We start from the raw sequence: 26,966 nt of genomic DNA on the forward strand, positions 1-26,966 counted from the left end.
TTTATTCTGGTTGATATTCAAGTGACCCTTTGCCATAAAGACTTAGGTCTTTTTTCAATTCTGAAATTAATTTTTTCAAAACTTGTTTCTTTAATATTCTTCTCAGTCTCTTCTGGAACTTTTAATAGAAATTTATGTTGAAGCCTGTGAATATATGTGTTTTTCCATGTGTTTTTCATATTAAAACTGTCTGTGTTGTGTTTTGCAGGAGGCACTGTCTTCCAACTTGCTAAACACCCCCTTCTCTGGTATCCAGATTACATTATCTATTGAGTTTTTGAGAAGAATATTTTATTATTTTGAAGATTTATAAATGGTTATTTTTCAAATCCACCTGCTCTTTTTCCATTTTTGTTTATTATTTTGTGTATTTCACAATTTCTTGTTTTATTTAGATAGAAGTTATTCCTTCTTTTACCTCTTTGGGCATGCCATATATTGTTTGAGAAGTCTTTTTAAGACTGCTTCATAAAATTAATTTTATTTTGAGTGAATTCAAGTTCTGATTGTTTTTGTTCTTGTTCTTTCTTAGTATTAGATTTCTTTCTGTGTTTTGGCATTGTTATTTGATTCTGAATTTGTGAGTTTGTGTTTTTTTCTTCTTCACTCTTTCCGTATCTTTATCTACCTGGTTTCCCTAAACTCTGTTGGGTGGTTTCATAGATGCTTCAAATTGTCCTTATTCTTCTCCAGCTTTTAGTTCAAAACTAAAACTTAGAATGGCATTTTGAGTTTCCTGGCTAATGGTATATTGAGTCACAAGGGCAGCTGGCTGTTTGGTCGACTTCCAGGTGAGGGAGCTACAGTGTGGCCTCCAGTCTCTTTTAAAAGCCATGATCCTAGCTAGGGGTTGAGCACTTTTTTCTGCTTCCTTTGTTGAGGGCTAGGAGGATAGAAGTCGGGATAGGTTTGAGTCTCAGTTTGTCTGATTGATTTTCTATTTTTAGATTTATATCTATTATTTATTATGTTTTTGGAGTGGAGTTGGGCATGTCAAAATTGATCAGAAGCTCTAAATAGCTTTCTTATCACTTTCTTCACTGCCACACCCAAGTTCAGGCCACCATATCTCTTGCAACAGCATCCTAACTGGTTTCTCTGTCTCTAGTCTTTCTTTCCTCCAATCCATTCTTCCCACTAAGGCAGGGGGGTTGTTATAAAATGTAATTCCATTCACATCACTACCCTGCTTAAAGTCTTTAAATGCTTCACTGTCACGATCAGTAGCAGAGATGGTGTAAAATCACCAGCCTAATATGGAGAAGGAAAGAAGAAATTTAAGTTGCTGGCTCTTATTGATTACAGGCAAAGGAACATTAACTCATGTCTAGTCATTTAAGACAGAATCATTCTCATAAATAAAAATTAAAAAGGACTTTTTTTTAAAAAGATGGAAACATTCTCAAAAGAATGAAAATGTTACTACCTTCCTAAAAACGTGCATCCTCACTGGATTGGTCTCAGGACAAGGAAATAGATCAGAAATATTCTCTAGATCCCATAAAGAATCAATAGCTTCTTAGAACACATGACAATCATTAAGAAATCAGAAACTAATGTGATCTGGTGACTCTAAGAGTTAGGAAGTTTAGCAAACACAGCAGAAGCCTTCAAATGTCCATTCAAGATACAGTTATTGAATATTTCTGATTTGCAAGGCACTGTAGAGAAAACAGGATATGTAAAATACCTTCTACTTTCAAGGATCTCACAAGGTAGTAGGCAAGGTGACATTTACAATTACTATAAAAAATATGTGTGTTGGGGCGTCTGGGTGGCTCAGTTGGTTAAGTGTCTGCCTTCGGCTCAGGTCATGATTCCAGGGTCTTGGGATTGAGCCCCGCATCGGGCTCCCCACTCAATGGAGAGCCTGCTTCTCTCTCTCCCTCTGCCTGCTGCTCTGCTTACTTGTGTTCTCTGTCAAATAAATAAATGAAATCTTTAAAAAAAAAATGTGTGTGTTGTTGTAGGATGAATTGTGTTCCCAAAAGACATGTTGAAGTCTTAACCTCCAGTGCTTTAGAATGGGACCTTATTTGCAAATAGGATCTTTACAGATGTAATTAGTTAAGATGAGGTAATACTGGAGTAGGGTGGACCCTTAATCCAATAGAGAAAAGACATAGAGATATAGACACAAGAAGGGAAAACATCCTGTGACAGTAGAGGCAGTGATTGGAGTGATCTAGCTCCAAGCCAAGGAATGCTGAGGACTGGAGGCTGCTACCCGAAGGTAGGAAATGGGCAAGGATTAACCTCTATAGTTTTCAGGAAGATAGCCCTGCTATCCTCTTAGGACTTTGAACCTTCGAAACTGTGAGACAATAATTTTCTGTTGTGTTAAGCCATCAGTTTGCAGTACTTTGTTATGGCAGCTCTAGGAAACTTATACATGTATTATAAGCAAAATTGCACAACAGAAATGAATCATTTCCAGATTAAGAATGGCTGTTGGAAGACATGGCACTTGTGCTGAACTTTAAGAGGATGATTTTTATATACATAGATGGCAGGAAGGGAAAAGGCTTTAAGTTAGGGTCTTTGCATCTATCCAAATTCTAGCCTGAAGCCTAACCCTCCCAAGCATCCTCTCTGGAAAACAATCGGAATTTGATCCACCCTAATGCCTTTAACCTACTGTCAGTTTCGCCACTAACATGACTTTGAAGACACAAAATCCGGAAGGACAAAATATTTCATACAACCTTTATTATTTCTAACCCTGGTGTGCTGTGGTTAAATATTATTTGCTTTCACTACCTTTACATCACACTATAAAAGGGGGAATCCCCTTCATGAAGATGTTAGTGAGCAGTAGCTAATTAAAATCTCAGTCTAACCAGAAGAGACCTAAGACTGGAAATGCAGCTTGGAATTACTTGTAATGCTTCTGACTTTGTATTATGATGTCTTCACAGTGATGTTTCTAGGCTGTTATGACTACAGGCATTATTTAGCAAGATTCTCCAGTTGTAAATAAACTCGAAATTTCAGTAGTCGTTTGGGGGGCAGGGAGAGGGTTGTTGCTCCCCTTCTGGGTTTCAAAGCAAACTGACTGTGCTCGCTTCGGCAGCACATACACAAACTGACAGACATCACATGGCTTCCATCCTAAATCACGGACATATACCATTTCCATCTTTGAAAAATGATAGCCTCCTGGGGGTCCCCGATGCGCCTCCTTCGCCTGGGGAGGAATGCTCAGAAAGGGGTTTTCATCTGTCAGTTCCGCCTGAAACACCGAGCAAATTACTGCAAAGAATATGGGTTCTTAACCTGAGATGCACATTCGGAATCACTGGAGGAGCTTATAACAGTATACATTCCTTGCCCGCACGTTGGATGGGGCACGGTCTGGCCCTGTTCGAAAACGGGCCCCAACTGGTCAGAGGCCGAAGGACCCCAGGAGAACAAGTTCTGTACGGAGAGGCCAAGGCCCACGAATCAGACAAGGAGTCATTTCCAGCAGCCTCCCAACGTGAGACGCGATCCGCAAAAGCCCTTCCTCTCCCTGTCAGCCATCGAGGAAGTGTCTTTCGTCTCGGGGACCACTCCGTACTCGGTTCCTCCTCTCCTCCCCCATTCCGCCACGCCCCAAGAGCAGTTCCCAACGGAAGCCCCGCCCCCACGCCCGGGCCCCGCCCCCGGAGGCGCGGCGCGGGCTGCGGCGGGCGGAGGTGGGGAGGGCGTGGGCGGGGGTGGGGGAAGGTGGGGGGCGGTGGGATGCAGGGCGGGGGCGGGACCTGGCCCGGCGCGGCGAGGGGAGGAGTCGTGAGGGGGACTCCCATCTTCTCTTCCGCGGGCTCCGTCTCGGAGGCGGGGCACCTGGGCGAGGAGCGGCCCCGAGCGCCGGAGTCGCTGCCGCCGCCGCCGCCGGGCGCCTGGCGCTCCCCTCTTCAGTGGGGCGCTGGGTGCAGCAGCCGCCAGCGGAACATGGCGCCGTGGACATTCTGGCGCTGCTGCCAGCGCAGCGTGGGCTGGGTGCCGGTGCTCTTCATCACCTTCGTGGTCGTCTGGTCCTACTATGCGTACGTGGTGGAGCTGTGCGTGTGTGAGTACCAGGCGGGGGCCGGGGCCGGGCGGAAGGCCGGGCCTCTGCGCCCCGCCGGCCTGCGTCTGCCCTTGTCGGGCCACGGGGGTCCGGCCCAGGCCCGGGGGGAAACAGGCCGTCGCGCTCGTGGCTTTGTCACGGTGGTGCGGTGCGGCGCGGCGCGGCCCGGCCCGGCCCGGCCCGGCCCGGCCCGGCCCGGCCCGGCCTGGCCTTCGGGCGTACGCTACACCCCGCGCAGAGCCGCGCTGCTCGGGCCGAGGTCCGAGCAGAGCAAGGCGGTGATAGCGTCCTGGGGTCTGCGGTCCCCCGCGGGCGTCTCGTTCTCCTGAGGTGGAATGCTTTGAGACGGGTTGTCCTCGAACGGAGGAGACGAGCCTCGTAGAAGTTGTGTGTGTGTGTTTGTGTGTACGTGTGTACGTGCGCGCGCGTGTTGCATTCTTTGCTTTGTTAATGTTTTAAAATAAAGAAATCTGTTCCTCTTAGATTGCCTCAACAGCGTGAGAAGAAAAGCGTGTTACCTGAAGAGCCGGCTGGTGGGTGGGGGAAGGCAGGTGGTCTTTTCGTTGTCGCGTGCTGACGGCAGGTTAGCCATAGAAGACAGATGAGCGCCCGCTTCTGATGTTTGGTGGCACTGACCCATTTTCAAGTTCATTTCTTTCAAGTCTGAATCCAGTAACTTATACAAAATGTTCTGTTAACACCGAAAGAATGAGATGACCTGTAGGCCGATTCTCTTTTTATCTTGGCTATGTATTATGGAGGTTTATATTTCTTTCATCCTCATATTTTAAGGTTTTGTTTTATTTTCATGACTGCCAATTCAGTTTCTCACCAGGTTCCCTGGAGTAAGAAAGGAGTAACACCACAGTACACTTCAAAGATTTAAGATACCGATTTGAATACATAGCCGTTGAGATTGAAGGAAATTGGTTGTCCTCAAAACATTGTTTGAGGGCTCCTGCTTTGTTTGTGATAGTGATTGGTTGCTCTGCCTTAAGTTAATTGTTCATAGGCTTTGAGTGTGCAGCTATTTTAGGGTTATTCTAGCTTTCCACTTCTGTGTAGATCTGCTCATATTTATACCAATTCTTCCTGTCCGTTGAGGACCAAATGGTAAGTGGTGTTTGTAAAAGCAGTCCCTTGGTATCCCAGAATGATCTAGTTTTAGTCTCCAGGTCACTGTTCTCTAAAGGACCCTTGTTATATATACACTTAAAAAAAAAAAGAGCCACCAGAGGTATATGGATACTGATAGTATGAAATGAAAAGTAGTTTACTACCCACTCCACTTGCAAGTGGCAGAATCTGGACTTCTCCAGTTGTGGGTGGCTCTGGATTTGTACAACTGTCAAAGACTTGGTTAAAACAGTTCTGTACATGAAAGAGAATGCTTTGGCTCAGAAGGTTTGAGGAGAGGTTTTCAAATGAAAATAATCACCTTCAAGAAAATTATATTGTACCTATAGGATATTTAATTTTAAGGAAAACTATCCCAGCAAATAGGCCCAGAATAAATTAGTTGTGGAATACATTTCCACATAATAGTGGAGTTAATCTGTTGAATGTTATTGAATAATGTTTGAATCAATGAAAATTGACTAGATTTAGGTATTTCTTGAAGCTGCTTCCAAAAAATGATAGTGATCATAGGATTCTCATCAGTTCATGATGGTACTTGATTTTATTTACTCTGAAGTGGGTATTTATTACAAAAGTTGTATCAGTCTTATTTAATTCTTATTTAATTTGGAAGACTGTTCCTACCCTATCTTAATTACACAGTGGTTTTGAAATAAAGCTTCTGAAGAAACACTAAAAATGTGTGTTTATGTTGAAATTGCACAGCCTAACCTATAGAAGGTTTTTGTCAAAAAAAAATCAAAAGGTGAGGTTAAACCTAAGGGAAATGAATATGAATACGGAAGTGCTGTGTGCTAGTGGAGAGGGAGGGGACATTTTATTCATTTTTTCCTTTAATCCTCATATTTCGGAGCATAGGTATCTTCTACAGATTTAGGAAATGAGACTCTGAGCAAATAGGTCCTTGTTAGAGCACACAATTATTGAGTGGCTATTGCACTGTTATCCACATCTTTACACTATACATGTAACTTGTAGTGAGTCCTGGAACTGTAATTGTTTGTTCCATGATTGGAGGTGGATAATAGGTGGGGTTAAGTAGTTCCCCTTTTTGGAGATCATGACTTCAGTTAGGCATTAGGCCCATCCTTTAGAGATCATACCCCAGGATTTCATTAAATTAAAACATTCTGCACCAATTAAGGCCCAATGCTTGACAGAATTTTAAAATATTCAGTAGTAAAAGCTCTTATATAGGGCCTTCACTTAATACTTCTAAGTTATATGAGGTTAACTAGGGAAAGTTTGAAAGTCTGCAGTATTACTGGACTGTATGAATCAGCATAAAGGTTCATTCACTTTCTTTTCTTTTTTTTTAAAAGGTTTTATTTATTTATTTGACAGAGATCACAAATAGAGAGGCAGGCAAAGAGGGGGAAGCAGGCTCACCGCTGAGCAGAGAGCTGAATGCAGGGGCTCAGATCCCAGGACCTTGGGATCATGACCCAAGTCAAAGGTAGAGGCTTTAACCCACTGAGCCACCCAGGCACCCCAGGGCTCTTTCACTTTCATAATAAAAGTATCCTTTAAGCTACTTTTATATGTTTATCTTTTCATAACACAGATTTTTATTTTCTCCCGAGATTGCTATTGAAACATACAAATTTATGGGTGGATTGACCAACTTTTACACTTTGGTCAAGATGGTTATTTTGGAGGAAAGTGCTAAATTCAGGGTTTTGTTTTTGTTTTTGTTTTAAGACTTTATTTAGGGGCACCTGGGTGGCTCAGTGGGTTAAGCCTCTGCCATCGGCCCAGGTTATGATCCCAGGGTCCTGGGATTGAGCCCCACATCGGGCTCTCTGCTCGGCAGGGACCCTGCTTCCCCCTCTCTCTCTGCCTGCTTCTCTGCCTGCTTGTGACTCTCTCTGTTGGATAAATAAATAAAATCTTAATATATATAAAAAAATAAAGACTTTATTTATATATTTGACAGACGGAGATCACAAAAAGGCAGAGAAGCAGGCAGAGAGAGAGGAGGAAGCAGGCTCCTTGCCGAGCAGAGAGCCCGATGCGGGGCTCAATCCCAGTATCCTGGGATCATGACCTGAGCTGAAGGCAGAGGCTTTAACCCACTGAGCCACCCAGGCGCCCCTCAGGTTTTTATCAGGACATCTTGTTCAGGTTATTTAGAGTTGTCAGTAGTAGATATGTCCCTCTTATTTGACATGTAGAGGATCTTAGAGCCCAAAAGATTTTAGAGATGATCTAATCCATTTATTTTACTTCTGAGAAAACTGTTGTGTGAAGGAGTTATGTGGTTTGCCTATGGATGGATATGCCTCATCTCTTCAGAGAGACGTATGTAGAGTAGAAGTATGACCACTGAGGCCATATAGCTAATATTCCTGTGTCTCCTTCATAATTTCTTCAAATTTAGAATGAGACAGGATAAATAGCTTAAATATCAACATTGAGCACAGTGTCTTGCCAGAGTTGATTCCAGTGTTTTTTATTGGTTTCAAAACAACCAGCTTTTGATATCATTGATTTTTCTTTTTTTTTTTTTTTAAGATTTTAAGATTTTATTTATTTAACAGAGAGAGACAGCAAGAGAAGGAACACAAGCAGGGGGAGTGGAAGAGGGAGATGCAGGCTTTCTGCTGAGCCGGGAGCCCAATATGGGGCTGGTATTATAACTGGAGCCTAAGGCAGATGCTTAACAACTGAGCCACCCAGGTGTCCCTCATTGATTCTTCTCTATTATTTTGTTTTCCTTTTTACTGATTTCTTGTCTGATAATTATTGTTCCTTTCCTTCTTTTACTTTGGGTTTAATTTACTCTTCTTCTAGTTTCTTTTTTTTTTTTTTTAAGATTTTTTTATTTGACAGAGAGAGAGATCACAAGTAGGCAGAGCAGTGGGCAGAGAGAGAGAGGGGAAAGCAGGCTCCCTGCTGAGCAGGGAGCCTGACATGGGGCTCGATCCCAGGACCCTGAGACCATGACCCGAGCCGAAGGCAGAGGCTTTACCTACTGAGCCACCCAGGCGCCCCTTTTTCTAGTTTCTTAATGTGGAAACTGAAGTCACAGATTTGAGTCCTTTCTTGTGTTTAGTCCTACAAATTTACTTGTAAATACAGCTTTATTCACATCCCATCAGTATTTACATGTTTTTTAGTTTCATTCAATTAAAATTATTTTCTAAATTCATTTTGGATTTCATCTTTGACCCATGGGTTATTTTAGTAGTATGCTAATTTGCAGTTATCTGAGGATTTTCCAGATACCATTTTGGTACTGATTTTGAATTTAATTCTGTGTGGTCAGATACGTTGCATGACTTGAGTCCTTTAAATGAGTAAGTTTTTTGTTAAAGATTTTATTTGACAGAGACATGGCAAGAGAGGAAACACAAGTAGGGAGAGGAGGAGAGGGAGAAGCAGGCCTGCCAAGCATGGAGCCCAATCATGACCTTAGCCAAAGGCAGACACTTAACAACTGAGCCACCTAGGCACCCCTAAATTTTAAATGAGTACATTTGAAAGGACTTGTTTGACAGTCTGAAATGTGGTCTGTAGTAGAAGCATTTCATGTGTATTTGAGAAAAATGTATTCTGTTGTATTCAGCAATGTATTTTGCTGTTTGTTGTTGGGTAGAGTTTCTGTTATGTCATAATGTGCCATAGATGTCAAGGCAAGTTGGATGACAGTTTGTTCAAATTTCCTATGTTATTGATGATTTTCTTTTCTTTTTTAGGATTTTATTTATTTATTTATTTATTATTTATTTGGGAAAGCATGAACAGGGGGTGGAGTGGCAGGGGGGAAGGGGCAGAGAGAGAGGGAGAAGCAGCCTCCCTGCAGGGAGCCCAATGCAGGGCTCAGTCCCAGGACCCTGGGATCATGACCTGAGCCAAAGGCAGATGCTTAACTAACTTGAGCCACCCAGGCACCTTGCTGATTTTCTGTTTGTTCTATCGATCAATTTTTGAGAGAGGTATGATTATAATTATGGAGTTGTGTCTTTCTCTTTGTAGTTCTGTCAGTTTTTGCTTCATGCATTTTGTAGCTCTGCAATTAAGTACTTACAATGTTTAGGATTATAGTGTTCTCTTGGTGAATTGACCCTTTGTCATTATGAAATTACTTTCTTATCTCTGGTGATATTATTTGCTTTGAAATCTAGTTTGGCAGATATTAACGTGTCCACTAATCTTCCTTTTGATTACTGTTAGCATGGAAGGTCTTTCTCTGTCCTTTTATTTTAACTTGTTTATATCTTTATATTTAAAATGCATTTCTTGGGGCACCTGGGTGGCTCAATCAATTAAGCATCCAAAAGTTGGTCTCAGCTCAGGTCTTGATCTCAGGGTTGTGAGTTCAGCCCTATATTAAGCTCAAGCTGGGCATGGAGCCTACTTAAAAACAAAAGCAAAAAAACAACATAAAAATTATAAAATATTAATAACTCTCTACTTAATAAAGAAATTCAGTTAGTAATTCAAAAAACTTTTTTTTTGTTGTTCAGGACAACAGCAGGCCCTGGTAGCTTCACAGACAGATTTTTCAAACATTTAATAGAAAAAAACTCATAAGCAGCCTATAGTTAGGTCTTGCTTTTTAAATTCAATCTGAAAATCTGTGGCTTTTTTTCCCTGTTTTTGGGTTGGTTTTTTTTTGTTGTTTATTGAGTTATAATTGACATATAACATATTAGTTTCAAGTGTACAACACAGTAATTTAATTCATAAATATACTTGGCATAATTAAATAAAATAATCACCACAATAAGTCTGGTTAACATCCATTAACCACACATAGTTTCATGGTTTTTTTCCTTGTGTTGAAAACTTTGAAGATTTACTCTCAGCAACTTTCAAATATACAACTGTATTATCAATTATAGCATAATCTCTTTTAATGGAGGTGTTTTGACCATTTACATTTAATGTAATTATTGATAAAATTAGGTTTTATGATTCTGTTTTCTCACCTTTATTGGCTTATTAGTTGTAACTCTGTTATTTTAGTGATTTACTTTAGAGTTTATAGATTACATCTTTAATTTATCATAATCTACCTTCAAGTGATATACTACTTTGCATATAGTACCTTATAAAAGCACTTTTCCAATTCTTCCCTCCAAGTCTTATATGCTAATTATTATGCATTTTTTATATTATAAAGCTCACTGTATTGCTATTTGTTTAAACCATTTGTTATCTTTTTAAAAGATTTAAATAATATGAAAACAAATCTTATGTATTTACTTATGTTGTTACCATTTCTGGTACTTTTCTTTTTTTATAGATCCAGATTTCCTTCTCATGTCATTTCCCTCTGCCTGAGGGCTTTCTTTAACATTTATTATAAGGCATGTCAGTTGGTGATGAATTATTTCAGCTTTTGTATGTTTATAAACATTTTTATATTACCTTTAAAAAAAAACTTTATAATGTATAATTCACATACCATAAAATTCAGTCATTTGAGATATACAGTGCAGTAGTTTCCAGTGAACTTACAAAGTTGTGCTGTTACAATACCATTCATTTTTAGAACATTTCAGTCACCTTTATCAGATCCCTCATGCCTAATAATGATTAATTCATATTCCCAGCCCCAGGCAACGTCTAATCTGTGTTCTGTATCTGTATGCCTTTCTTGGGCATCTCATGTACATGGAGTCATACAGTAAATGGTCTTTCATGTTTGGTGTCTTTTACATGTTTTTGAGGTTTCTCTGTGTTGTAGCATGCATTGGTATTTCTCCCCTTATTCTCTACTTCACATCTATTTTGTATTTTTATGTTTGTAAGATATATTTATAGCTTTACTTAAGAATCTTATTTCTAGGGGCTCCTGGGTGGCTAGTTATTAGGCTTCTGCCTTCAGCTCAGTTCATGATCCCAGGGTCCTGGGATCCAGACCCGCATTGGGCTCCCTGCTCAGCAGGAGGCCTGCTTTTCCCTCTCCCACTTGTATTCCCTCTCTCGCTGTCTCTCTCTGTCAAATAAATAAATAAAATCTTTTTAAAAAATCTATTAATTTTAGTAAGCCTCCACAAACCATTCGTGCCCTGAATTAGAATGTAAATAATAATTATGTACTATTTTGTTATATCACATTTAAGTATTTGAAAAATCCTTCTTCTAAGATTTCAGTATGTTTGGGTCTTGCTCATCTTTGCATCTACTAGAGAGTCTAATTCCTAAAAACATTCAATTAATAGGTGTTGAATTGAATAGAATCATACAGTCATAAACTCACTTGTGAGTTTGAATATGTTAGAACAAACATCCACAATAACAGTATTAAATTATGATTACCAGACATATATTTCAATAGTCTTAAGGGTTAAAGACTAGATGATCTTGCTTATTGGTTATGGAGTCTTTGTTTTGGATAATGAAACAATGATTCTTTGAAATTGTACTGATACTATTTAGGAAAAAAAAAAAATCTGGTTCCCTATATCTCATCCCCAGTGGTTGACATAATTATAGGAAAAATTAAGATGTGAATTAGGATATTGTTAAAAAACCTTATTTTCTTATTTCCTATCTGTATTTCAGATGCTGGAGTATAGTAATTTTCTATATAACTTGCCTTTGAAAGCTATAGTGCCCTGTAAACCCTTCAATTGCATTCTATAATTATCCCAGCCTTCTTTCCTTTTTTTTTTTTTTTTTCCCCCTAAAGAACAGATATTTTTTCTTTTGACTGCTGGTGAATTAACCTGTTCTTATATTATTTTCTTTTGATACCAGAAAGCAAACTGGTCTGAGAGAGCTCTATAAATATATATCCAAAAAACCCAACCCAAGTGAACAAAAAGAGCTTTTATATTTTCTTCCATATAAACTGAACCCTCTTTGGGTCTTCACTATTTCTTATAAGACAAAAATATATGAAGGAAAAGGGGCTGGACAAGTTAGAAACCATGGCAGACTATTTGGAAGAAGACCATTTTGTCCTAGTGATACAAATAAAGGTTTCCTTTTCCCCTGGCCTCTTCTAGTTTGTGGTGAAGATATAGCATGCTAAACTCCAGATTAAGCCTCTATTTGATATCTCTACTTGGATTTCTAATAGGCATCTCAGACTTACCATGTCCAAAACAAAAACTCCTGAATTATTTTTCTCTTTGCCCACCCCCCCACTACCTCCTACTCCATCCAGCTCAGTAAATGAGTTTCTTCCTCCTAGTTTCTTGGTTGAAAAATCTTCCCATTACCAATTAATCAAGAAATCCTGGCATTAAATCCAGCTGCTCACCACCACCACGGCAACTATATTCATTCAAGCCACTATAATCTCTGTCTTGTGGCGCAGACTGAGAAACATAACCACAAGTTTGTACTTCCTCCCATCAAGACAGGAAGTCTTTTTGCCCACCCAGTGAATCTGAGTTGGCCTTGTACTTGCTTTGATCAATAGAATGTGGTGGAAGTTATGGGTGAGATCTGGAGCCTAGGCCTTAAGATATAGCATGGAGCTTTGGCCTTAACTCTTTTGAAACTGGTTGCTATGTAAGGGAGTCCAGATAGATATACAGAGAGAGACGCCCAGCTAAGACGAGCTAAGTGCCAAAGCCCCTTATATGTGAATGAGGCCATCTTACAGTCTCCTGCCCCAGTTGTGCTGCCATTTGACTACAGCTAGTAGAAAAACAGTCCAGCTTATCATAGCCTGAACTGCTGACCCAGACAATTACAGGAAATAATACTTGGTGGTTGTTTAAAGTCACTAAGTTGTGGGTGGTTATCACATTATATCATTGTAGTACTATAGTCTTATATTTTGTTTCTCCTTCCCCATTCCACCCCCATCCTCACCCTGTACCCCTTCCATAGAGCAGCCAGAATAGTTCCCTTTAAAATCAGTACCAGATTGGTCATTCCTCTTCTGAAAACCTTGGCTGGCTTCCTGTCTTCTTCAGTGGAACACCTAAAGTGCTTACCATGGCCTCCTCCCCTCATTACTTCTCTGACATAATTTCCTCTCCAGTCTTCCTTTGTTTCTACAGTTGTCACAATGGTCTCTTGGCTATATTTTAATATTTGTTGAATGATCTTCATAAATTATTTAACCTCTCTGAACTTGTTCCCGTGCTATAAAATAAAATAATACCTGTCTTACAAAATAAAGTTTTTAGCAGAGTAGGCTTTCAAATATTACTGGAGATGGGAAGAAGATTTAAATGGCCACTAGCATATTTTTTCTTGCCTTCTTTTTTTTTTTTTTTTTTTTTTTTTGGTCCTTTTTTTGGTAGGAGTTTTCTTTGTTTCTTTATTTTTAATTCCTACTTTGTTTTTAAACCTTCCCTCCCCGTCTTTAGTGAGTGAAAGCATATTCTCATGCAGTCTTTTTTTTTTTTTAAGTATATTCTTAATTGGCTGTATTTGGAGATCATATTGCAAAAGCATGTGCCTATTTTGCATGAGCTGCTGGTTGTGTTCAGATTATGTGTGTGGGAGAGTATGTTGTTTGAGGGAGGGAGGGCTTCACATGATGTGGGACTTTAAGAAGCTTAACACCTGACACTATTCTTATAAGCATATAAGCTACACAGATTTAGGTATTGCTGAAATATGCAGCACATCATCTTAAGCAGATGGGCACCTACATTTAACTGAAATAGTAGGTCACAAATAATGGTGATTATAGTTTTATGGAGAATAGATTTCTCTAAAATAGAGATCCATATTCCTTGATGCTAAAGATTATTTAAAATTGTTTTTATTTTTGTTTTTTATTTTTTTAAAGATTTTATTTGTTTGAGAGAGAGAGTAAATGAGAGAGAGTGTGAGTGGGGGCGTGGGGAAGCCGGGTTGGGCAGAGGGAGAGGGAGAAGCAGACTCCCCGCTGTGCAGGGAGCCCCATATGGGGCTTGAGCCCAGGACCCTGAGACTATGACCCGACTGAAGGCAGATGCCTAACCAACTGAGCCACCCAAGCAGCCCTAAAATTGTTTTTAAAACATTTCTGTTTTCTGTGTTTTCTCACTCTTTCCCATGCTTCATTATACTTATTAATGTGGACTTAGGCCCACCCAATTGAAATCATAGGAGGAGTAATTTTTATTAACATACTAATTGAACAACATGTAAAAATAAATATGAGCTTATTAACTGTGAAGTCTTCAGGGAAGCTTTTGAAACATTATTGTTTAAATTACATGAAAAGGATATCATCAGCACCTGATGGAAATAAAACACCAAAATGTTATTGCGTATGTTGATTGGATACATCACTAGTGTGAATTTATACTGGTTTTTTTTTTCTTCTTCTTCTTGTGTGGTTCTTATTTTTCTGTGGATAACTCATATACTTTTTATAAGTATTTAAAAAGGAGAAGTGGGGGTCATGGCTATGACAAATACCATGTGCACATATGCAGTAGCTTCCTAACAGTATATTGTGTCCCTCCCGAAAATGCAGCAAGAATCTTTTAAAATCCAAGACAAGATTATTACTCCTCTCTACAGCACCCTCCAGTGGCTTTCCTCTTTGCTCATAATGAAATCCATAGTTCTTTCTGCAGTCTCTAAAGCCCTGAATATACTCTGATCTGCCACTAATTTTGATTCATCTCTTCCTTTGCCAACTATGCTACAGTCAACAGGCCACCTTGCTTTTCCTCTATCAGGCCATGCATGGTCCCACTCAAGGACCTCTGTACTTCCTTCTCTTTCTGCTAGGGATGGTTACCTCTCAGATTCCACATGGCTAGTTCTCTCCACCTAGATTTCTTTTAAAATACTCAACTGTCAGAGAGGCTTTTCCAACTATGCCATGTAAATAAAATAAGTACTACCTCTTTCACTTTTCTCCCTACCCTGCTTTGTGCTTACGGTGTTCTGGGTGCTGTATTTGACACTAGGAATACAAAGATGTATAAATGTGCATGGTCAAGTGCATTTAGACTTCATATAGTAGTCCCTATTTTTAATATTGTAGTGTTCATTTGCATAATACATTTTATTTTTAAATTCCAGTGTAATTAACATATAGTGTTATATTAGTTTCAGATGTACAATATAGTGATTCAACAGTTCCATGTATTACATCATCAAGATAAGTGTACTCTTAATCCCCTTTGTTGATTTCACCCATCCCCCCCGACCCACTTCACCTCTGGTAACTATCAGTTTGTTCTCTGTAGTTAAGAGACAGTTTTTTGGTTTGTCTCCCTGCCCCGCTTTGTTCATTTGTTTTGTTTCTTAAATTCCACATACAAGTAAAACCATATGGTATTTGTCTTTCACTGGCTGGCTTATTTCATTTAGCACTATAATTTGTAGATCCATGCTTGTTGTTGTAAATGGCGAGATTTCATTCTTCTTTATGCCTGAATAATATTCTGTTGTAAATATATATCACATCTTCTTTATCTGTTCATCTGTTGACACTTGGGCTGCTTCTGTACTTTGGCTATTGTAAATAATGCTGCAATAAACAAGAGTGCATATATCCCTCCAAATTAGTGTTCTCATGTTTTTTGAGTGAATACCCAGCAGTGTGATTCCTGGATCATAGAGTAGTTTTATTTTTAATTTTTTGAGGAACCTCCATACTGTCTTCCCTGGGGGCTGCACCAGTTTGCATTCCCACCAACAGTGTACAAAGGTTCCTTTTTCTCTGCATCCTCACCAACACTTGTTGTTTCTTGAGTTTTTTGTTTTAGCCACTCTGAGGTGCAAGGTGATATCTCATTGTGGTTTTGATTTGCATTTCCCTGATGATGAATGATGTTAAGCATATTTTTGTGTGTCTGTTGGTCTGTTCATGTCTTTTTCCCATTTTTAATTGCACTATGTGATTTTTTGGTGTCACATTCTAGAATTTCTTTATATATTTTGGATACTAACTTGTTATTGGATATGTCATGCACGAACATCTCGCATTCAGTAGGTTGTCTTTTAGTTTTGTTGGTTGTTTCCTTTGCTGTGCAGAAGCTTTTTATTTTGATGAAGTCCTATTAGTTAATAGTTTATTTTTGCTTTTGTTTCCCTTGCCTCAGGAGACCTATCTAGTAAGAAGTTGCTATGGCCAATGTCAAAGAGGTTTACTGCCTGTGCTCTCTTCTAGGATTTTTACGGTTTCAGGTCTCAGCATTTATGTCTTTAATTCAGTTTGAGTTTATTTCTGTTTATGATGAAATAAAGTGGTCTAGTTCTTTTGCATGTGGCCATCCAGTTTTTCCAATACCATTTGCTGGATGGATTATTTCCCATTGTATATTCTTCTCTGCTTTGTTAAAGATTAATTGGCCATATAATAATGAGTTTATTTCTGGACTCTGTATTTTTTTCCATTGATTGATGTGTCTGTTTTTAGGCCAGTACTATACTGTTCTGATCACTACAGCTTTGTAATGTAACTTAAAGTCTGGAATTGTGATACCTCCAGTTTTTTCTTTTTCTTCTTTTTTTTTTTTTTTTTAGATATTTTATTTATTTATTTGACAGAGATCACAAGTAGGCAGAGAGGCAGGCAGAGAGAGAGGAAGGGAAGCAGGCTCCCTGCTGAGCAGAGAGCCCGATGCGGGGCTCAATCCCAGGACCCTGGGATCATGACCTGAGCTGAAGGCAGAGGCTTTAACCCACTGAGCCACCCAGGTGCCCTCAGTTTTGTTTTTCTTTTTCAAGATTATTTTGGCTATTTAGGATCTTTTGTAGTTCCTTCCGTACAAATTTTAGGATTGTTTGTTCTAGCTCTGTGAAAAATGCCCTTGATATTTTGATAGGGGTTGCATTAAATATGTAGATGGCTTTGGGTAATATAGACATTTTTTTTTAAGATTTTTAATTTATTTTTTGACAGAGGGAGACACAGCGAGAGAGGGAACACAAGCAGAGGGAGTGGGAGAGGGAGAAGCAGGCTTCCTGATGAGCAGGGAGCCCGACAGGGAGCAGGGACCTGGGATCATGACCTGAGCTGAAGGCAGACACTTAATGACTGAGCCACCCAGGAGTCCCTGATATAGACATCTTAACAATATTTGTTCTTTTGACCCATGAGCATGGAATGTCTTTCCATTTCTCTTTGTGTCATCTTCCATTTCTTTCTTCAGTGTTTAATAGTTTTCAGAGTACAAGTCTTTAGTTAAGTGTATTCCTAAGTATTTAACGCATATTACAAGTTTTAAGAAGCCCTGCTGTAACTAAGTATCTAAATCTGCTTAACCTAGTACTTTTCTAAACTTTTTTTTTGCCATGATATTCTTTTTTTCATGAAATACCTATTTAAATCCTTTTAGATTTAAACAGTTGTTGATCTTTGGGAACAAAGCTCCCAATAGTGGTGTTGGGGTGGAATGGAGAGCAGATCAGTTCTGAAGGGATTGTGCCTCTGAAAAAAGTGATGTTACCAGTAGATATGAGGGGTAATAGCTGATTTCTTCTACTTATCTTTTGTTATTTAATTCATCATTATTTCTATAGATGGAAGAAAAATCATTATTTCTATAGATGACAAAAAGGTACTTGAAAAATCCCAACATCTATTCCTAATTTTTAAAAGAGTCTTAATAAAATAGGAATAAGTGCTTTTGAACAAAATTGCACACACACAAAATACTTGATCAGTTTCCACTAAAACCAGAAACAAAAGATGCTTATTACCATGGCCATTGCTGTGTAACATTTGTACTGTATTAACAAAATCAATTACCATATTCAATCAAGAGAAAATAATTAGAAGCGTAGGAAGGAAAGGGAAGAGGAAAGCCATTTCTGTGTATAGATTATGTGATAGTATATCTTGAAAGCCAAGAGGATCAATAATAAACAGAATACCTAAACAAAAAGGATTGAGTAAAATTAACAGACAAAAAACCAGGATATAAAATTAGCAAACAAAAACCAGTACTTTCTATATATACATAATAAAATGTTTGAAAACATGGTGGAAGAAAAGTCTCTGTTTCCAGTAACATCAAAAAGATAAAAATACTTAAAAATAAACTTAAGAAATATGCTAGATCTGTAAGAGGAAAACATTCTTGAAAAACACAAATGTAAATTTGAACAAGTAGAAAGACCTTACATATTTCATGTTCATGGATAGAATAACTCAACATTACAAAGATTTCTCTTCTCCCCAAGTATAAAGTATAAATGAGTTCTATTCCCAATAAGTTTTCTTTTTTTCTGGCACTAGAATTTGATGCTAAAAGTCATAGGGAAAAATAAACAGGAAAGAATCAGGAAACCTCTGAAAAAGAAGAGTTAGAAAGGGGGCAAACGTTACTCTACCACATTTTAAACCACAAAACCTGTGTAATTAAAACTGTTGGGGGCTTATGAGAACTGTCTACTTTCTGTTCAGTTTTGCTCCAAACCTAAAACTTCTCTGAAAAATAAAGTCTGTTACAAAAACAATTGTATGTTATGGTGTGTGGACAGACATATGGCCAATGGAACAGAACAGAATGTCCAGAATTAGTAATTATAGAAATTTAAAACTTGGTAAATGTAGCATCTTAAATCATAGAGGAACAGATGGAAAACTGAATAGATATTTGGTGAGAGATAAAATCAGGTCCATACCTCATATGATATTCTAAGAATAAACTACAAATTGATAAAATCTTATTTTTTCTTCTTTTCTTTTAAACTTTTAAAATAATTTCAGGGGCACCTGGGTGGCTCAGTGGGTTAAGCCTCTGCCTTCGGCTCAGGTCATGATCTCAGGGTCCTGGGATGGAGCCCTGCATCAGGCTCTCTGCTCAGCAGGGAGTCTGCTTCTCCCTCTCCTGCTGCTGCTCTGCCTGCTTGTGCTCTCTGCGGGGAGCCTGCTTCTCCCTCTCGTTCTGCCTGCTTTTCTGCCTACTTGTGACCTTTCTGTCAGATAAATAAATAAAATCTTTAAAAAATGAAATAAAATAATTTCAGACTTTTGAAAAATAATACGCAGACTTTTCGTATATCCTTCACCCTGATTCCCTAACATTATTTGTATACGTTCTTTGTCATTCATTCTCTCTCTCAAACAGTTTGAGAATAAATTGCAGATATAATGTTCCTTTACCAATAAATACCTCCGTGGTATTTCCTAAGAACAAGAATGTCTGTCAGTTCAAGCTTCTGTAAAAGAATACCACAGACCAGGTAGCTTATAAACAACAGAAACTTATTTCTCACAGTCCTGGAATCTGGGAAGTCCCACATTAGGGCACCAGCAGATTTGTCGTCTGGTGAGGGCCCGCTTCCTGGTTCTTAGATGGCCATCTTTTCACTGTAACATCACGTGGCAGAAGGGACTGGGGATCTCTCTGAGGTGTCTTAAAAGGGCACTAATCCCATTCATGAAGGCTTCACCTTCAGGATCTCATCACTTCCCAAAAGCCCCATCTTCAATACCATCACATTGGGCATTAGGATTTAACATATGGATTTTGGAAGGGGATACAAACATTCAGTCTATAACAGAGAACATTTTCTTATATGATCAAAGTACAATTATCACAATCAAGAAATTAGCATTGGTAAAATATTACTCTAATCTGTAAGCCTTATTCAGACTTCACCAGTTGCCCCACTAATCCCTTCTGCTCCACAGTCCAGCCTGTGATCACACACTGCAGTTAGTTATCATGCCTCTTTAGTGTCCTTTAATCCAAAAGAGTTCCTCATTGTTGCCTTCTCTCTTTTGACCATAACAATTTTGTAGAGTACAGGCTTCTTCTGTAAAATGTCGCTCCAATTAGGTTTGTCTGATGCTTCCTCGTGATTAGATTCAAAGTATACATTTTTAGAAAAAATACCACAAAAGTAATGCTCCATCATTGAATGTACCATTTCTAGGACTGTTAACTTTAGTCACCACTTCAGGTGGTATCCACCAAGTTTCTCCATTCTGCAAAGGTATGATTTTTTTCTTTGTAATTATTAGGTATTTTGGTAGACTCAGATGTACCACACAGATCCTTCAAGGAAGGACTTGCTGCTCAGTTGTGGCAAGTACGGTCAGTAGACAGCTTTTAGCTGTTAGCTCTTTCAACATAACTAACTTTCCCCCAAGGTCACACCCTTCCTGTGCCAGCCCGCATTCAGTGCCTGAGTGAGAAGGGGCCTGGCTGCTTTAGAGCTCTCTGCAAGTTGGCCAAGATTTTGATAAGCCTGCACTGCAGTTAGATTTCCCTTTAGTACATAGCTCATACCCCAAACTCTCTCAGCATCTGATTCCAGAGAACCCAACCTGAGACAAGCGTCTTTGTGGGGAAATACTTTGAGACTCTGTAAATCTGTTCCTGATTACTTGAACTTACTCTTTTTAGCATCTATTGAGGATTCTTGCTTGAAACATTATTATTTGGGTTGTCAAATGGTAATTTTTCTAATTCTATGATTTTGTCTATATTTTATAGTTAGAATTCCACTGTAAGGAAGAGCTTTCCCTCCTCTTCAGTCATTCATTTACATCTGCATGCTGTTGTGGATTCTATTTTTTATGGATTATGATCTATCATTTATTGTTCAAATTGTCCCAGATTTGGCCAGTAGGAGCCCCTTCAGTTTGGTTTCTGTATCCTTTTGACATGTTCCTATCATTTATTCCTTCCTTACTTTCTGGTACCACCAGATTTTTCAGGCTTATCTGATACTTTCCCGACACTGCAATCTGCAATTTCAAAATGGATCACATATGCATGTAAAAAATAAAATAATTCAAATACTACAAAGAAACATGGGTGGATGATCTTATAACCAGGGAGTGAGGAAAGCCCAACAGAAAAAATGGAAAAGTGATATAAACAATTCACAAAAACAACAAGAAAGAACATCTCCTAAAACACATGAAAAGATGCTTACTCTCCTGTAGAAGATGCAAAGTAAAATTACCCCGAATTTGGAATTACATTCCAAACAAAATGTTTGGAAGCACTTTATTGGATAGACGATGGAGAAACAGGCAGTCTGATGCATTGCTGTAGGAGTATAAAATGGTACAACTTCTATAACAGGGATTTGGGAAAACCAGGCAGATTAACTTTTGGTCCAGTAATTTCACATTAGGAATCTACACTGAGAATAAACTTCCACAAATAAACAACACATGCATAAGGTTATTCATTGCCACATTGTTTATAGCAGTAGAGATTGGAGACGATCCCAAATGTCTATCAATAGAGGCCTGATTATATAACCGGAACACCCACACAATGGAGTACTGTGCAGTGCTTTAAAACACAGTGATTGTCTCTATGTACTAATGTGCAGTAATGTCTAAAGTGTGGTGAGAAAAGCAAGGTGTGGAATAGGTATATAAAGGAAGAAATTAGAAATATTTTATTTAATACATTTATTTACTTTGCAGAAAGAAATAGGATAAAGCAAACTAATAAAAATGATTACCTGGAGTGAGAAGGTAAGAAAGGAAAGCTAGGCCTTTCGAGTACCTTTTTATATAGTTTTGACTTTTAAACCATTTATACCTTTTACATATTCAAAAAAGATATAAAACAGGAGGAAAAGCAAACTGTAAAATTTGGAATCATGAAACAAATGAACTTAATTTTATGTGAAGTTGGTACTATACACAGAGGAAAGAATTATTTCAAGTGACTTTTGAATATCGTACTCCTTAGTGGAATACAGTTTAAAGCCAAAACAAAACAAAATTTTAAAACTGCAAAGAAAACTCAAACTGATACGCAGTGTTTAAACTATTTTAGGTATACTTTAGGATAACTAAATAAGTAAATTAATTAGGAACTAAGATTTTCATTGTATGTAAATGCAAAAAGATACAAATATATTGCCTAAGAAAGAGAAACTTTATAATGTTCTATTTGAATTGGAAGTATCAATGTGAATATAAATAGGTATATAATACTACTTCTGTCATCCCAAAGGCCTTAAAAGCAGTGGAACTCCAGTAACTATGAGCACCCCTGGTATTCAGTGGTTGGTTTCTAAATATCATTAAGAAGAAGCAAATGCAGGGCACCTGTTTGGCTCAGCCTGTAGAACACATGACTCTTGATATTGGAGTTATGAGTTCAAGCCCCACACTGGAGGTAGAGCCTACTTTAAAAAAACAAAAAACATTCAATGCCCTTGGAGTAATGGCTAATTTCAGATCTGGAGGTGGGGAAAAATATAAAGTGAGCCTGGGATATCTTGTGCTAGACAGCAGGGAAGTGCTCCAAGACTTAATGGAGTTGATACAGGAGGATACAGGAGTCTGTTGAAAGAGCAATGACCGAAGATGAGACATTAGAAAGAATGAGTGTAGGGTGCCTGGTGGCTCAGTCATTTAAGCATCTGCCTTCAGCTCAGGTCATGATCCTAGGGTCCTGGGATCGAGTCCTACATTGGGTTCCCTGTTCAGCAGGGAGTCTGCTTCTCCCTCTGACCCTCCCCGCCTCATGCTCGCTTGCTCTCTGTAATAAATAAATAAAATCTTTATTAAAAAAAAAGAATGAGGGGCGCCTGGGTGGCTCAGTGGGTTAAAGCCTCTGCCTTCGGCTCAGGTCATGATCTCAGAGTCCTGGGATCGACCCCCACATCGGGCTCTCTGCTCAGCAGGGAGCCTGCTTCCTCCTCTCTCTCTGCCTGCCTCTCTGCCTACTTGTAATCTCTGTCTGTCAAATAAATAAGTAAAATCTTAAAAAAAAATTTTTAAAAGAATGAGTGTAGTTGATAATGCACATTAGATAAATAAAAATCCATAAGTTTCCCTATTGATATTCAAAAACAAACATTTAAATTTATTTGCTAAGAGTGGATTTGAATGTTATACCAGCATCCCATTCTGGAAATGGGTAATTAGAGGGAAATAATTAAGTTTTTGTGCTGCCTTTTTAGGAAGCAGTTGAGAGCTCTTTACAGAAGAATGCCAGCTTGAAAATGTAGAAATAAATAATAGAGGGTTTTTCATGGTGATTTTCAAATTATACAAAATAATTAATTCAGGAGGATTATCGGTGGATGCTAAAACCATTGGGTGAAAAGTTTTGGGGGAAGAAGATAGTCACATACTGCTGACATTTTACCCCACAAAAAACTTTGGTTTTTTTTTTGTTTTTTTGATGATTGTTAAAGTGGAAAATGCACTTTTACAAAGGAGAGACTTGGTGGTCACCACCTTAAGTGACCCAAATGTAGCATCGCTGATAGTGACAAACCTAATTAATGTATCTCCTGATATGCTGAACAGTGCCCAGAATACTTTATATCTGTTTATACTTGAGTATTCTTATCCATTCTCTTCCTCCCACCCTCTAATTACATTCAAGCCTTTAGACTTGGAGTGGAATAATAGGAAAAGGAATTTGGGGTAGGGGTCAGAGGATGAAGTCAAGGACACCAAAAAGAAACAAGACATCTGGCCTGTTCTTTTTTAAAAGGAACTGTCCTGTGAGATTCTAAGAAGGAGATGGTAATGGTGCATTATTTTTGAGTCTCCCCAAATCACTGCATAAAAACATTCAACAACTTGAGTATCTACAACAAAACCAGTTTGCTAGAGAATGGAAATGAGTTTTAGACAACCAGAGTGACTACAGAGATAACAACTTAACTCGGATATGAACATTAAATATGTATGTTCTTGTAGAACTTAGACCTATGAGTAATAGTAATAAGGAAGAGAGGCTATAGTTGGTAACGGATATATGATCTAACAAAGTAGCTATAGTATAGCTGTTACAAAATAGACAACAATGTAAAAAATTATTTAAATAATCATTTTCAGTAATCATATTGGTCTCATTATCGAGGCTGTTGGGTGGGCAATATGGGATAAAGAAAGTGAATAAAATCTATTACATTATACATACCCATTATTGAAGCAGTAAAAACAAAAAGAAAAAAATGAATGTGGTATTCTAATTCTTCATCCTTTCTGTCCTTGAGAACAGGATTCTCAGTGGTAAGAAAAACAAACAAAAAAACCATACAATTAAAAGATGAATGATAAAAACGTTGCAAACTTAAATTTGAAATAATAGTATGAACTCATAAGGTGTTTTATCTTAAAAAAAAGTATGTGTTATGCACATACATAGATAATAAAGGGATTAAAACTATTAATTAACAGATAAATCATTTATGTAGAAAATTCCAGAGAATACACAAAAATACTATTAAAAACTAATAAGTGAATTTAATAACAAGTTCACAGGATACAAGATCAATAAAACTCAGTTATATTTCTAATAAGAATTAGAAACTGAAATTTTTTAAACACAATAATCATCAGAAACAACTACTTTAGGGATAAATCTAACAAAATACATACACGGTTTTGTGTATTGATGAGATAAAATCTGAAATGAAGAGATACACTGTGTTTATGGAATAGAAGACTGATTATTGTAAAGATGTCAGTTCTTTCTGAATTGATCTAGGGAGTCAACACAATCCCAGATAAAATCCCAGCAGGCATTTTTTTTTTTTAAAGGAAATCAGTAAGATAAGCTTAGAATTTATATGGAAATATAAAAGACCTAAAATAGCCAACTTTGAAAAAGAGCGAATTGGAGGACTCACACTATCTGATTTCAAGATTTACTAAGAGCTACATGTAATCAAATCCTGTAGTATTGGGATAAGAATAGACGTAAACATCAATAGGACAGAACAGAGTTCAGAAATAAACCCTTGCACATATTAGTTTAATTTTTAATTAATTTTTGTCAAAAGTCCCAAGGCAATTCAGTAGAGAAAGGGGTTTCAGCTAACAATATTGGAACTATTGGCCATCTATATACAATAAAAGTAATCTCAACCCTTTATACCATATTTTCGAAAATCAGCTTTTAAAATAGATCACATACCTAAATGTAAAACCTCTAAAACTTCTAAAAGGAAACCTGAGCAATTCTTTGTATCTTTTGGTTGGCAAAGATTTCCCAAAAAGGACACAAAATATGAACCATAAAAGAAAAAATTGATAAATTGGACCTCATTAAAATTAAATTTTCTTTTCCTCAAAACTCAGTGCTAAATAAATGAAAAAACAAAATATGGACTAGAAGGAAATAGTTACAGAATATATTTGTTAAAGGACCATATCTAGAGTATATAAAGAGCCCACAATTCAATAACAAGGAGATAATGATTTAAAAGTAGCCAACAATTTCAACACACAACTTCACAAAGAAGAGGTGTAGGGATGGCCAATAAGCATGTGAAACGATACTCAACATCATTGGTCATTAAGGAAACACAAAATCACAATGAGATATCACTGTATATTTTTTAGAATAGCTAAAAATTTAAAGGTCGACAGTTCCAAGTGTTGATAAGGATGTGAAGCAACCTGTAACTCATACATTTTTGGTGGGAATGTAAAACAATACAACAACTTGTGAAAAAAGTGTGGCTGTTTCTGATTAAGTTAAACATAGATCCAACAATGTTATATCTATATATTTACCCCAATAATGAAAATATATGTCCACCCAACGGCTTGTGCAGGACTATTTATAATAGGCAAAAAAACGAAAGCAAATGCCTTATCAGTTGGTGGATGGCTAAACACGTTGTGGTACCTCCATACAGTAGAATACTACTCAGCAGTAAGAGAACAATTTGTTAATTAGAATTTCCAGTTCCAGGACAAGTGAATACATACTCTTCCTATTTTTTCTGGTAAGTACAACTAAAACCTTTGGATATTGTGCATAAAGCAAACATAAGACAATTTTGACACATGGAGATAGGCAGATCATCTGGGGACCTTGGTACCTGAGAAATGGTAATGGTGATGAATTCCCTGGGTTTTCTTTTTTGCCTTATATATCCTATCCTGCGTGCTTGAGAAGCTGGCAACCTGGAAACACGAAAGAGCACAGATGAAAAGCCCCAAGAAAGGCTGGTTTTCTTTAGTCAGTCAGGAAAGAAGCAACCTATAGCAAGACCAAACTAGAGAGTGACTGCCCTACTTCAGCCAAAAACATTGGAAAAATGGCACTCTGTCCCCACTTTCTCCAGCAGAGACTGAGTATGAGCTTAGACTTGCCCCTTGCTCAGCTGTAACAAGGCACACCTTTTGTATCTCCCCACTTTTCTACTGGGGTAGTGTCAGAGAAGGTGAAGACCTAGGCAGTGGGTAGACTTCCATTACCCTCCCCCTGGGCAATGATAATGCATCCTTCCCCATGTGGTATCAGTGAACGCCTTGTGCAGAGCACTTGTGTAGATCTTGCTCAATTCTTAAGTCTGTCTCTGGAATTTTATCTTTTTAGGTGGCTTTATAAATAAAACCAGTTATAATTTCTATATAGTGATTATGTTTACTGGAAAGCTACTGATTTCGGTATACCACTACCACCTCTTATTTATAATAGTTTTTCAGTTGGTTTTCTTTGACTATAAAGGCATATAGTCTTATAATCTGCAAATAGTGATACATTTCCTTCTTTTCCATTTTTATACCACTAATATATTTCTCAGAATTGTGTACCTTGTATAGTGCTTCCCAATCATTTTACAGTATGGCAATATTGAAAATTATATTTTTAATGTATATTAGTATAAATGGGAAATGTTTTGTGAGGCCAGAGGGGACCAGCCCAGGATCTAACTACTTGTGTTCTGCCAGCTGACCTGAGATAGATTGAGAAGAAGCCCTATGCCTCTCTAAAACAATGCTTTAAAAAAAATTCATGAACTTGCTTATTTTATTTCTTAACCATTAGTGGGACTACTTTCTGAGTGTTTCTCATTAAATTTTGCTGGTTTGGGGATTGAAGTAGATATATTTTAGTTTATTAAGGAAGCGTCCGGGTACTCCTCTGTTTTATCAACAGATTTTAGTCAAAAACAGTTATCAAATTAACAAACATTTCTGAAGCATTGCTACTGTATGCCAGGC

At 38.0% G+C, this 26,966-nt stretch overlaps 1 protein-coding gene across 3 annotated transcripts in view; it reads left to right on the forward strand.

Moving 5' to 3' along the window:
• Window positions 1-3,805: 3,805 nt before the first annotated feature.
• Window positions 3,806-26,966, forward strand: part of LOC111159882 (zinc finger DHHC-type containing 20) — a 70,430-nt gene continuing 47,269 nt past the window's right edge. For 2 of the 3 annotated variants that reach the window (XM_022522533.1, XM_022522534.1), the window contains exon 1: window positions 3,806-4,051. In XM_022522533.1, coding sequence (XP_022378241.1) covers window positions 3,934-4,051 — 118 coding nt within the window. In that variant the 5' untranslated portion in view covers window positions 3,806-3,933. Of the gene's footprint in view, window positions 4,052-4,567; window positions 4,585-26,966 lie in introns of those variants that run through there. The other variant, XM_022522535.1, reaches the window with a different exon arrangement.

This window comes from Enhydra lutris, unplaced genomic scaffold (assembly GCF_002288905.1).
Source record: "Enhydra lutris kenyoni isolate GAN:26980312 unplaced genomic scaffold, ASM228890v2 scaffoldscaffold71, whole genome shotgun sequence".
Classification (NCBI taxonomy): Eukaryota; Metazoa; Chordata; class Mammalia; order Carnivora; family Mustelidae; genus Enhydra; species Enhydra lutris.